Below are 13,765 nucleotides of genomic sequence, written 5' to 3'. Positions count from 1 at the left end.
TTTCTTTTGGGGGGGGGGGGGGGGAATGATCAATGGGGTACGTGGCAGCATCAGTTGATTGGTGCTTGTAGTGGGGTGTTGTTTTTTTAGCTTTATTTTGAAGTACTTTTATGCATATGTATATGTTTTATTTTTTTGCTCTTGGTAAGAAAAGAAAAAGAAGAAAAATGGGTTTTTGGTTTTGGGTTTTCCAAGAATTAATTAAAAGAATGGTTTAAGTTGTGGAAACTTTGGGTGCCAACTTTAACACTAGAAAGTGAAGGATGTTAACAAAAAGCTGCCGCTCCCAACAGACACGTATATTTGGGGATCCAATCATGTGGCGCTGCTTTTTAGGGGCCCTTTAATCATCTTTTGTCTTTTCTTTCTTGGCCTTTGCTTGTTTAAAGCTTTGATAACTTCTGACATGGGCATCAACTTCAACTTCAACTTCGGCTACCCTTTGCCACCATGAAATCCAAGAAATGGCCCCTTCAATGTGCACCGTGCCCTTTTCATTTTTCCCTTTAATTGTCAATTCCTTATCTAAATTCCGCTCTAAATTTTTGACATATTGCTTCTCATTACGCACTTCAAAATCTGGTATATAAAATATATATATTCATTTAAAAGTAAAATTGCTTACACTAAAGAGAAATATTTCAAACAAAACTTCGAAAGGTTTTTTTTTTTTTTTAAGGCAGAGGTTATTTGTAGATTGTATTAGTTAATGGGTATCATGATATTAATTAGTTTTTTGAGGAATAATCAATAAACTCTAAAGCATGATTAAATAACTGAATGCGGTAATGTGATGACAATTTTTTATCTTTTTTTTTTTTAAATATTTTGTATAGTATTGTGTAAAGGGACTTAAGCTGAATAATAAAAGAAAAGAAAGCTCAAATGTTGTGGATATAATTTTACTTATTTAAATCTATTCTTAATGCTTTTAATTGTTTAATCAATAATTGAATGATTTGTTAATCTAGATAAAACTCAACAGAGTGATTGTAGCTTGGACTAAAGTTTGAATAACGTATATTCACATCACTTAGATAATCTGATTCGCAATTAGGGTAAACATACACTTAAATACCATACATAGTTAAATTATAACACTAACTTAATGAATCTTATTTAATTCGTTACTATAGACATATAGTGACCCAATTAAGTTAAGTATTTTTACAAATATCTCGATGGAAACTTGTGTATAGATTTGGATTCTAAGTTACATATTTGCAACTATTTTTGTTCTTGAGCGCATAACATTGTTTATGTTCACAAACAATATATTTAGAAGAAAAAGGATCTAAAAAGATAAATTTATATTATATTATATTATATGTATGTATGTATTTAGGGATGAAGCCCCTCAATTTGATTAATTAGCTCGTGCAAAAGGGTGCCTTATTATTGACACGACGAGGTAAAATGCATGTAACTGTTGAAACTATTGATATAAAAGTTGTTTATGTCTTAATATACTATGTAGTTTATATATATATATATATGTATGTATGTATGTATGTATGTATAACACACTCAACTATTATATGGCCAATTTTCTCACATGTACTAATTTGACAATTTTAATTAATTAAATTTGTTGTTAAACTTGGATTTATATGGGACTTTTTCCCTCTTCGTACTTATTGTAAGGGCTTGAGTTAATCCTGTTTTTGCAATATAATTGCAAAATAAGGGTTGAATAACAAAATAGAATTTACATTCAAATATATATATATATACATGGATTTATATTTGATGTATTGTCACTATATAAATTTTATACGTTATTAGTGAATCATAAAGTGTTACTTCATAAATGTGTAAAGATAAAAGTTATTTTTTTTTTCAAAATATGTATTTTTAAAGTTATGAACATTTATTTTTAAAAATTTTTAATTTTTTAATTTATTTATTAATGAGGTGACAATATATGATTTATTGATAATGTTATAGACTATATATTAACAATTCATCAAATATGAATCATATATATATATATATTCTAACGTGTATGTGCTTGACTTAAAATTTGTTTAATATATAATTAATGGCAATCCTTTTTTTTAACTCTACTTTTAAAAGTTATAAAAGAAGTGCTAACATAGGATGGTGTTCCACTTTTTATTTTAGAAATAAGAAGAAAAACTTTCTTGGTAACACAAGAAAGAATTTTACATTCAATTTAATTTAATAGAATATTTCAAAGTACTAGTAAATGCCAAACATGCTATATATGAGAATTTTTTTAAAAAAATTTCATTTTACTTAAAAAAAAATAAAAAAATAAAAAAGAAAAAATTACAATGAAAAGTCAAATTTCTTGTTATATATGATATTTAATTTATTGTAAGTAACTTATATGATAGCTTTAAAAGCCTGCTTCAATAGTTCAGAGGTGGGGGATAAAATTCTCTATAATTTAGAGAGCCAGATTAAAATAAAATAAAATTTTGCACATAAGAATGTGTCAACGATTGTAAGCACAATAGAATTTCACCCACCACTATAATTATTCTTTTCTCTTCAACCTCGCACAAGGAATTAATTAAACAAATTAATTGAGTGGTTGGTATGTCCTTTTTACTGTCTTTATATTACCTTTTTTATTTTGGGGAAGTGTTGGTGATGTTTGTTTCTTACTTTATTTCTTTATTTCTTTTCTTTTCATTTGCATGGTTGTGGTCTAGCATGGGTTTTTTATTTGCTCCCTACTAACCCTAAACTAATCAAAGCTATAACCAAAATTAAATGTTTTTAATCATTATAAAATAATAATTTACACCACATGAACTTTTTTTCAGGTAATTTGCAGGGTTTCTAATTGCAGAGATTTAATTTGTTATTCATTTTTAAAAAGAAAAAGCCTTGTACATCCATCTAAATGACGACTTTTGTCAAAACAAAAGGCTCTTTTCCTGGAAAGCAAATATTCTGTACCGTTTGAATTTTGGGCAAAACAATCACTTTACCATCCCCCTTTTTTTTTTTTTTCTTTTTCCAACAGGATCATTCGTTTTTCCCAGAGCCACTTATCTGTTTCTTTCCCTTTCTTTCTTTTTTATAAGTTTGCTAGGCAAAGCTACAAACTAGTGACATGCTCTTTATTGACTACCAAGCAAATTCTCACATCAACTGAAACTTTGATTCATAATGCTTTTGGAGCTTGTCACAGAGATTAAGACACCTTCAGAAAAAATGGTCTCAACATTCAATCCTTGATATAAGTAGCCATGGATAAGGTTCCAGTGTTCACAATGTTTTCAACACGTTACAACGCCATTTTTGATGTGGAAATATGTTGCCCCCTCCAGCTCAATTAGGCTTGGTTTGGTTTGTAAAAAAATTGCAAGGAAACCCTGACAGAAAAACAAAGGAAAAAAAAACCCAGATATATTAATTTTTTTTAAAAAATAATTCACACTTATATTTGATTTTTCGAAAAGCGTCTTCCAGTTTTCAAGTTTGATTCATATTTGCCTAGGAGCTATAAAACTATGGAAATCACTTTCTACTTTTTTTCTTTTCTTTAATTTAATCTCATTTCGATTGTTTAAGGTCACAAGGCAGGGAATCCAAGAATTTGGTGTCATCAATCGGAAGCTTGCTAGCAACTAGGAAGCAACTCAGTTGTAAAGGATGATATATAATGTATATCCAAGGTATCGGAACTAAGGTAAAGGGCTAAAATTGTTCAATTTTCAAGAAAAACTGAGCCAAATTTAGTTAAAACAACACAGAAATCTTAAATGATACGTTATAAACGTGAATTTCGAAAAACTAAAAACTTCGGCATAAAGAAAACAAGTAAAACGAAGCTTCAAGGAAATGGTGATTGATGATTATTTTTTTTTTCTGCTTCTCTCCATAAGAAGGAAACTTTTACTTTCCCCCAAAGGACTCCGGAGATTTTTCCATTTACAGCAGAAGAGAGAAAGAAGATAAAAAGAAAAAAACTTCCAATTACGACCTAATCATTCCCGCACGCCCCTCCATTTGGTTTCACCATTCGCCTAAGCAAGCCCCCCTACCCACGTGAACCACCCTTCTCTCCCTCTCCCTCTCCTCCTCCTCCTCTCTCTCTCTCTCTCTCTCGATCTTTTCTCTCTTAGTTTTGTCTCTCTTCCTCTTCTTCAGCTCCAAATGTACTCTTCCCATGTTTTTTTCCCTTTCATTCTTGACCTCTATCTTTCAACTTTGCACAGGCGGAGGTCATGGTAGTTTAACTTACACACTTGCCATCTTACAAAGTTCTTGGAGCTTCATTTAAAGTACCCAACTTTGCGTTTTGCCTTATTTCTTTGCATTTGATTTGGTCCCATATTACATACATGTGACTTTGGCTTCCTCTTTCGCCGCTTAGTTCCATTGTTCAGGAGAATACCAATGAAGACTTGGAGCTTGCTCATCCGAAAAGAAATTGCAAGCTTCGTCTGCACTGAAGAAATTGTGCTCTTCCATCTTCACATATTGGTGGCATGGTTGATAGGTTGATTTTGAGAACTGGAAGCAATTCATGGAGGATGGTGAGGAAGAAGATGAGTTGAAATTGAGTGAAGAGGTTGTCGTTGGTGACATCAGAAGATGTTGTTGGCTTTGTAGGACCCCAGATGAAGAAATAGCCGCGTTGTTGGGGCTGCAGTTGTTGTTGTCTTCATTCAAGATAGCGCTCGAGTCACTATCTGATGACCCATCTTTCAAGTCTGGGAAAAGGGTGGCGCCAACTGATCCAATGCTGTTGTTGAAGCTCTCGTAGTTCAGTTCTGCTGGGTCTGATGAGGTAACCAGAGAGGAAACCGGAGGCGGTTCACTTTGTTCAAGTGTTTTATTATCAGTTTCATGCACAATCACCTCCTCCTTCACAGAAAGATTGCTCTCTGTGCTCTCTCCATTCAGCTTTGCCTTCAGCTCTCTTATCTGCATCATCAACAGATAATTCAGACACAATTCTAATCGTACCAAGTTCCAAGTTATGGAAAAAGCAGGACTCTTTGAGAAAATTAAACTTGGCACATTAACCAAGCTATTAAGCTAAGTGAATTATTATTACCTCCTTGAGAAGAGCTTCATTGTCATGCTGGAGGGTATCATAATTGACCTTAAGAGTTTCATAACTGGTTTTGAGAAGGCCATAATCCCTTTCCAATTGCTTGGTCTTCCATCTAGCACGGCGGTTTTGGAACCAGACAGCAACTTGTCTAGGTTGCAAGCCAAGTTCTTGAGCTAGTTTCACTTTCCTCTCCGGTTCCAGTTTGTTTTCAACCTCAAAATTCTTCTCCAAGGCCTTAACTTGATCTACACTTAACCGCCTCTTCTTCTCAGCAACATGGCCTGATTCTTCCACACAGCCTTCTTCATCTAAGCCATCTAACATGGACTGAAACTCTCTACTGTAAATATGGTTGTTTCTTGGACTATGTTCATCTGTACCAAAGGAAAACGAAAAGACAATTTAGATTCTAAGACAGGGTAATATGCAAAAAACTGAAAGAAACAGAACAAGTAACTTGGTTTCATGTATGGAATGTGAATCCAAGAATTTTTTTTTTCCTTTGGAATGATTGAATTGTAAGTGAGGAGACAAGAAAATTAAGTGAAGTTAAAACTGGGATTGTTTAATGGACCTGTGGTTGGGCAGATGGACATCAAAGCACCCAAGGAATCTGAGCTGCCAAGTCTCTTCATGGTTGATGAACTTGACGAAAAGAACACTCTTTTAAAGACAGATCTCTAGTTAGATCAAAAAGATGCTCTTTTCTTCTTGTTGTTGTTTTAAAAGTCAATAGTTTTCGTGTATGTGTGAGGTTGTTTTCTTTTTTTTTTTGTTTTGGTCAGATCTTTTCTTAAGTGCTCAAGGGATGTTGTTATAGAGATGCAAGATTTTGTCACTTGCAGAAAGAGTAACTCCCTTGTCTAAAACTAGACCAACTTGTACAAGGCTGTAGTAGTTTACAACTGTACAACAACCACTGCCCTCTCGTAACTTCCCCACCATATTTCTTCTCCTTCTTCAACACTATTCCTTCCCTACTCTCAGTTCCCATCCAAGAAGAAAGCCAAAGCAAGAAACCAAAACGAAAACCCAACAAGCCAAAGTTTCCAAGGAAACCAAAAAAAAAAATATATAAACACCCCCAAAACACAAACCTACAAGAGAAGAAATTTCTTCTTTTCTCTCTCTCTCTCCCTCTCTAGCTTTTCTTTTACATCATTAGTCAATCAAATTCCAATAGTCTAAAGACTACTCATCTAGAAAGAAAGAAAAAAAAAGTTTTATCAAGTGAGAGAGGGAGAGAGGAGAATGGGAAGATTTAGTGAAGAGAGCTTTCACAAATCAGAACCCAGCTGGCCTAACAGCGTTTCTCTCACTTTAAATAAAACTAAGATGGGTCACATAAGGGTTAGAATCTGACTGGGGTTAGGTACACTGAGCAAAAGGTTGGCAAATGCAAATGAACCCAAAATTCAATCCAAATGCAATTTCTTGTTTACCGGTTATAGCCGGTTTTCGACCGTTTATGTATTGTTTTTGCGTTTGGGTAAAATATGAACGTTGAAATGGAAATGTGGTACGGCTCGGCTTATAACGGCTTGGCGCTGTTTTCTTTGGGAGCTTACAAGATTTGGTTGGGGTCAGCATATCATGCCCCTTACTACTCGTGGTCGGTGCGATTTATTGCCGATCTTTTTAAATGTTTCTTCTTACAATTTATTTTAATAAAATTTTTAACATAAATACGTAATACTTTCTTAATTGATTATCAGATGATTAGTGCCTTACCGTTTCATCAAAAACTTGTATTTAGTATATATGAATTTTTTCTTTTATTAACCAATTTTTTATAACGTGTTATTATTACAAATCTTACATAAGTAAAAAATTAAATAATTTTTGAATTTATAATTAAAAATCTACTTTTATCTTCTATGTATGTTTTTAAATTAAAAATGCGAACCCATTATATTTACAAAAACAATGAAAAACAGGACCCTTCCATATGAAAGGATGTGAATATTCTCAATTTTGGTAGAAGATACATTCAAAGCTAATTAATTATTTGAACATAATTTTTTTATAAAATAAGTTATTTGAACATAGTTTCTAACAATTTAAAAATAGTTTGAAAAGTTCTTTTTTTTAAAAAAAAAAACCTACCAAAATAATTTGGTTTATAAACAAAAAATAATTCATTGACTAACATTTGTTGAATCCTTAAAAAAATTGGGTTGAATTTTGATATGAGATGTGCAGGCAAACTGCCCATGGCCTCCATCATTTTTTTTCCTAGTTTTTTTGACCAAATTAGTGACAAAAAAACATGAAAAAATGACTAGAATGATTTAATTTTGCTTGCCAACAAATTAACGAAACTCAAGACATATCTCCCCCCCTTAAAATATAATTTTATCTCCTACTTTTGTTTATATTTGATTATTTTATTGAGGGTAGCCCTGAATTGAAACTGTTTTAACCCTGAATGATATATATTTCTAGACAAAGAAGATTTTGGGTACAATTATGTCTTGATGCAAATCTTCATGACAAAGTTAGTTAACTCTTAGCTTTTTCCAACTCTTTTACCTGCATGTAATTATGGAGGGATCTTAAAGGCTCACTCACATTGCTAGTAAAAAAGCATGCACAAACATTTATAAAGCCAAAAACTTAGAGGAGAAAAAAAAAAGAAGAAGTTAAAGTTAAAGACTAGCAACAATTACATCTGTCAAAAGCTATTTGCTTGCATGCCTTTCAAAGGCAGAACCGCACGCCCGCAATTATACTTTCTAATCTTTTATAACAAGAAGCACTTTAGGGTGAATTGAGTACCATATAACATTTGATTATATATGTTTTTTGTTGAAATGTCATATTCAATTGATATAATCAAAAGTTTATAAATGGAATGGAACCAATCATTAATCTGAAAAACAAGATGTTGTTTTCAACCTCAGGGGTTGTTATGATCACAGTTGTCTTCAATTTCCTTGTTTTTTTGGTTCTTAATTCAAGATCTATCCCATTTTTATTTTGAAGTTGATACATTGATCTATACTAAAGAGTTATGCTTGAATTTCGTTATGTAATAATTTGTTTGATATTATATATTGTGAGTTGAGTGTAATTTATTCGCTGATGACAAAAGATATCTTGATAATTAGAATTTAAAACTTAATATTTTAGATCAAAAGTTTCACGTTCAAATAAAGAAAATAAGACAAAGTTTGTAAGATAATTATTTTGCATTTTGTATATTTATAATTAATTGAAATTTGACCCAAATAACCTAAATGAATAGATTATTATAACTAGAATATAAAAAACAAAAAGAGTTGAAGATATAGAGCAAATATTCAATAACTTTCTGCAACGTGAGTCTTGCCCACTTCCATGAAGTCATCAAACATGGGCTAATCCAAAAGGAGGAGATAGTCTAGAAGATTTGGGTTTCAATATTATATTTTTGTTCTTTTTTCATTGTTTACATTATGAATTAACTAGAAATGTTGCACCTGTCTATCATCTATGCCTTCCCTTTCTCCATACCTTTTGGTTAGGATGGGATGGAGAGACATGATACCTCACCTGTCCTTTATATTGTTGAAGTTAGTGTATTTTTCTTTAAAAAAACCTGAAAAGAGAGAGAAAAACAAAATTTTGAGAAACAGAATGGACTCCAAATGAGAACACTGAGTGCATAGTCTTAGATCTTCAATTTTTGTTGTTAGTTATAAAGCCTAAGTCATTGTTTTCTTTGAAACAAAATTCCAGCACTCAAACTTTATGGAGAAAACAAGAAACATGTAATTAATTAACAAATTTATTTTTCTTCGTTCCTAATTATGAAACTGGTTGCTTACCAAAGATGTATCACATCACCCATCCTCCAACATTTGACCTACAATATGGCCAAATCAATTTCTTTCAATACTAAATGGCCTACAAGAATTACTAGAATTCTCTTTGTGAAATGAAAATAAGCCAACTTGATACAAGAAGGAAGAAGTGGTATCTCCAACATGAGATTTCTATCCAAATCTCACCTCAACCGTCTAGTGGTGTTTTGGTACAAGAAGTAAAAACGATTCCCATTGTTTCAAATCACTGTGAGGAACTCTTTAGGATTAAGAGAAAAAAAAAACTAAAACACTTTGGCAGATCCATTGTTTCAACTCTTGTTAGTCGGCAAAAGGAAAAAGGGACATGGGATAGTATGCCATAATTGCACAATCTCTAGCTTTCTTCTCACTAAGATCGTATTAACAAAAGAGGAACATTCTTCATTCTTGGGAGAAACTTCACTTCAGTTCTTTGCCCTGGATACGCCTTAGGGCCACCACAAAGAATCAAAATGATGAGGCTGTACCAATTGTGGTTAAGTGAAGCCAAGAGCTAGGCCCTAGAAAGCTGGCCCACATGGCCCAGTAAAAATGGGAACAAAATTTTATGATGGGAGAGTGATCATGAATTTCAGAGCACAAGCTGGTAAGCAAAACCTGCCATGGTGCCCAAGGATTAAGCTCCTAGGCTCACAACAATTTCATCATTGGTAAGCCTATCTTAATGAACACTTGACAATAAGTCTCATTCATCTACAATCTGCCAAGGTTCTAAGTGCTGACCACTCGGTCTGAATCAATAACAAGCAATATCGAATCCCCTTTCCCTTAATGTTTGAAGTTGTTTCATTTTTCAATTCATCTTGAAAGCAAAGGATGTTTGATCAAACTGATCCATTAACTGACTCCTTGTGGTGAAGGAGGATTGATGAGTCCCTGTGTAGTCAATTTTACAACAGGGCAACTACTCCTTTTAGGCTACTTTTTATTTTTTGTTCAACATTTCCCTGCTAGTGAAAGGCATATAAGCAAATTTCCCCTCCCAAGCTGTGATGAGCAAAGCACAAGTGGGAATTTAGCTGTAGTATGGTCATCAAAGAATGGGGAGCCCACCACCATGAAAAAATTGGTCGATGCTGTGCAAAAAGTGGGACACAGGAATTATTTCTTTGATGACAACAACACGTGTGAGTTGGTTTCTTGGGTACTCAAAGTTTCAAGAGAAACCCCACAGAAAGGGGAAGTGATGAGTTGTAAGCATGTGAGAACTGCCCAGTTCTCACATAAAAAGTTAAATTTTTTTTGAAAAATGCCTCTGTACCCAGAGCAAAAGCATATCAGAGAAAAGCTGTCTGCTATGATGCCAAGATGGTCCACGATGGTCTATCGAACCTCAGTTACCTACAAAGATCTAACAAAAGTGTTGCAGAACGCAGACAATTTTGAAAGTGAAAACCCTGGTGAAGAAAATGGGGTCTTAGAACCCATGTCCTCCGCAATCAAGGAAGAAATGATTATTGACTGGACTCTTAGAATGGTTTATTATGATATTTTCCTGCTACAATTTTCTTCGTAGTAATAAGCCCAAAGCAACATGACTCGAATATAAAATGTCTACTCAATTCATCTTATAGGACTGAAACTTTCCCTCAATGGGAAACTAGATGCTAAACCTGTAGTATACATGTAAAAAAGCCATTGGTCTGGTTTTACGTAACTCAAGCTGAGTGGAAGAGAATGCAAGTTTAAACTATAAATTCCAGTATGGGGAAAACTTGAGCCAGCAGGAATGAGTATGGGACACATTGATTGGTGTCGCTGACTGGTGCAAAAATTCCCCAGACACATTGCTGGTTTTCATCTACTCATCATTGATGTATGGACATATGATAAGGTGCTTCTTGATTTGGGTAATGATCACTCCTTGAAGAAAGTTACAAAAAGGAAAAATACTCACAGATAATGATTAATTTTCCCCCCCGAGAATATGGCACTCTCAGATGACCATAACTTGCAGTCTAGTCATGAGTCACAGAGTTATCAGCACATATCCGAAACAGGAACACAAGAGAATGGCATATACCCAAATTTATACGTGGCCAAAAAAAGAATATCCCAACCTTATCTTGCTAAACATCTCAATTAATAAGTATATGGGGCAGTGAATCCAGTCTGAACCTCTCAGAAACGGCAGTGCCATACCTAGGAACAGTTTGGAACCGATCAAAGTATCCTGCAACTGCAAAACATATCTACTTGAAGAATGGCAAAGTAAAAACAATCTTAATTAATAGACAAGACCCGATTACCACCAATTTTTTTTGGATAACTTTCAGTCAATTTTGTGACCTGACAAAAGGTCAACGGGATGCCGGAGATCCATACTAACATATACCATGAATTAGCTTTTTCTCCAACTGCAGCCGGCTGAAGCAGGGCCCAACACCCACAAAACTGCAGCTAAAATTGCCATATAGTTGAGCTTTGTGCTTAAGCCCCATGTTATTTTTTGTTAATACTTTAGTTAAAAGCTCATAAATATCTATCTTCAAAGTTCAAGCTAACTACTATGCGGAAACCGGGTAGGTAGCCAGCAAATCTCAGACCAGTGGAAAAGGTAGAATTGCTAATTGTGGAAGCCACAAAGACATGCATGGTGGTATTCGTTATAGGTTCTCTTTGATACACTCATCCTGTCACAGATAAACGACACAGAGAAACAACTATATACTCTGTTACCCATCCATTAATCTTTAGCCCTCAAAGGGTAAACCAAATTTGAGGGAATTAGTCTGTCACTCAGAAGGCGATCACATGGCCTTTTGTTGAGAGCCTGTTCTATTTCCAGAACAAGATGATAGATAACCAAGTATGGGTAGGATGTTTCAAAAGTGAGAGGAAACAGGCACTTGAAAATTGTTTTCGTAAGTTTTCCGCACTTTAGAGAGTAGGAAAGAGAGAGGTCTTTTTGTCTTTGGATATCTCCTAAGGGCTATGAACAAGTGTATATAGCATCTAACAGGGATACAAAACAAAGAAAAGGATAGAAAAACAAATAAAAGGGGCCAAACCTGGAAAAAGTTCACTGGGTGGGTGGGCTTTTTAGAGTGTAGACCCCTTTATGGTAGGCAGCTTTTCTTTTTTGCTTTCTTTTCTATTTTGTGAGTGCTGTCCAAAAGCTAGGTTGAAAAGTATGGGAAAGCAGAATCTCTAAAGGCTTTACTTTCCTTCTTTCGATTACATAAAAAGGTGCATTTTTTCTTTCTCCTTTTTTTGTTTTTATTGTGCCTCCTAAATAGAATTTTGTAAAATAAAGCAGGGAAAGATCAATTAGAGAAGTCCATAGAGTTTGGCTATAAGCTGGTTATCATGAACAAGCAGCTGTTTTAATGTAAACTCAATTGAAAAGTTTAAGTAGCTTGCTAACAGGTTTGGCTATAAAAATTTGGCGGAACATGAAAAATTATCATAAAATCCCATCACAAATAGAAATAATTCATGGATGAAGACTGGCTGCACAAGGCCCTGATGTTCATTTATGTAAAAGTTAGGGGTAAGATTGAATCAATGACATAGCTGTCAAGCAAGACAATCAAATAACTAACAAACATATCACAACTCAAACACAACAACTGCTAGTAGTCTAACTGAACATCCACAACTTCTTAATAGCTTGCTTCATGCTTCATTAAAGCACAAGCCAGAATGTCCTATTGCGCCTTTGGCTATCCAATGGGAGGAGAACCATTTTGGTAGCTAAATTTAAATTCAAAATTTGTTAATACCAATTAGATGCACCTATATCTTATCAAATGATTGACTACTCATAACAGTCTAATGAAAAAATCAGTTCACGTTCTTAAAACACTATGTTGTCACAATAATCATAGGCTGTTGAATGACATTCTTAACAAAGATGCTAGTTAAGTTCCATGATAAAATTAAAAGGAAAACAAAGATGAAGGGAAGGGGGGATATGGAAATTGGGCTGTCTCCAAACGCCATTTAACTTGAATTAACATCATGAAATTTTACAAAAGATGAATGATTTTTTAAGCAGTTCCATTGCAGAAGAAGGTTTTGTTTTAATGAAAATTCCATGATTGTTCTGAGATCAGGATTTTTAAACTTGCAACTATTTGCTAACTGAACAAATAAGCCCCTGACTAAATGCAATGGTGATAAACTACAAAATGTTTTTAATCTTTGAATTCACTTATACTGTTCAATCCTCAATCCTAAATCAGTAATTAGTACTTCACAGTTTCACTGTACTCATCAATGTGCAGTAAACTTAAGATTATTTAATGCCAATTCGACTTTATATTCATAGGAGTATTATGGCATTCACAATCAATTCAGTTCACTTCAACATGTTTTCATGCAAAAAAATAATGTAATAAAAGAAAGAGGAGATATCATTTCAACCTTTTGAACCATTCATATGCTTAGGTCCATCAGAAAGCGAGAGAAAACTGAGTTGTCTTTCGAGGTAATTGAGGATGGATTAACAGCAATGAACTTGTGTCAAATGAAGATCATATTTTTCTCTATTGAGATTTGTTTTGTATGAACTTAGGCTCAAAAATGGAAACAGTTATTTATGAACTAGCAATAAGCCATGAAAAGCAAACCATTATCCCCAACCAAACTAAAAGACTGCAAAGAATATGGTATAGGATACTTCCCAATGCTTTTAGTATTTTGAATGCACCTGTTCCAAATTAATATATCACAAATCAGCAATATGAATTTTACTGTATTGGCCTACTTCATCAATTCAGGTATTATGTTTCAACATGGTTGGATTGAGCTTTCTTCTAGAAGAATTACAAGGCCACATTTTAAGGTCCATTAAAGTCTATTCATGAAGTGGCTACACTTGGATTTAAAACCATCACTCTTGGACTTAGTACCATGAAATCATCATTACTGC

General features: G+C 33.8%; 1 protein-coding gene across 1 annotated transcript; it reads right to left on the bottom strand.

Annotated features, from left to right (window-relative positions):
* LOC18611510 (homeobox-leucine zipper protein ATHB-6) lies at window positions 3,800-6,349 on the bottom strand. Its single transcript, XM_007047796.2, has 3 exons — window positions 5,616-6,349; window positions 5,042-5,415; window positions 3,800-4,908 (listed from the first exon to the last, which is right to left on the bottom strand). The coding sequence occupies exons 1-3, from the start codon at window positions 5,674-5,676 to the stop codon at window positions 4,351-4,353; spliced, it is 993 nt and encodes a 330-aa protein (XP_007047858.2). The 5' UTR covers window positions 5,677-6,349; the 3' UTR covers window positions 3,800-4,350.

Source organism: Theobroma cacao, chromosome 1, assembly GCF_000208745.1.
Source record: "Theobroma cacao cultivar B97-61/B2 chromosome 1, Criollo_cocoa_genome_V2, whole genome shotgun sequence".
Classification (NCBI taxonomy): domain Eukaryota; kingdom Viridiplantae; phylum Streptophyta; class Magnoliopsida; order Malvales; family Malvaceae; genus Theobroma; species Theobroma cacao.
The sequence above is the reverse complement of the archived record's forward strand: the minus strand, read 5'-3'. Positions and strand labels throughout refer to the sequence as shown.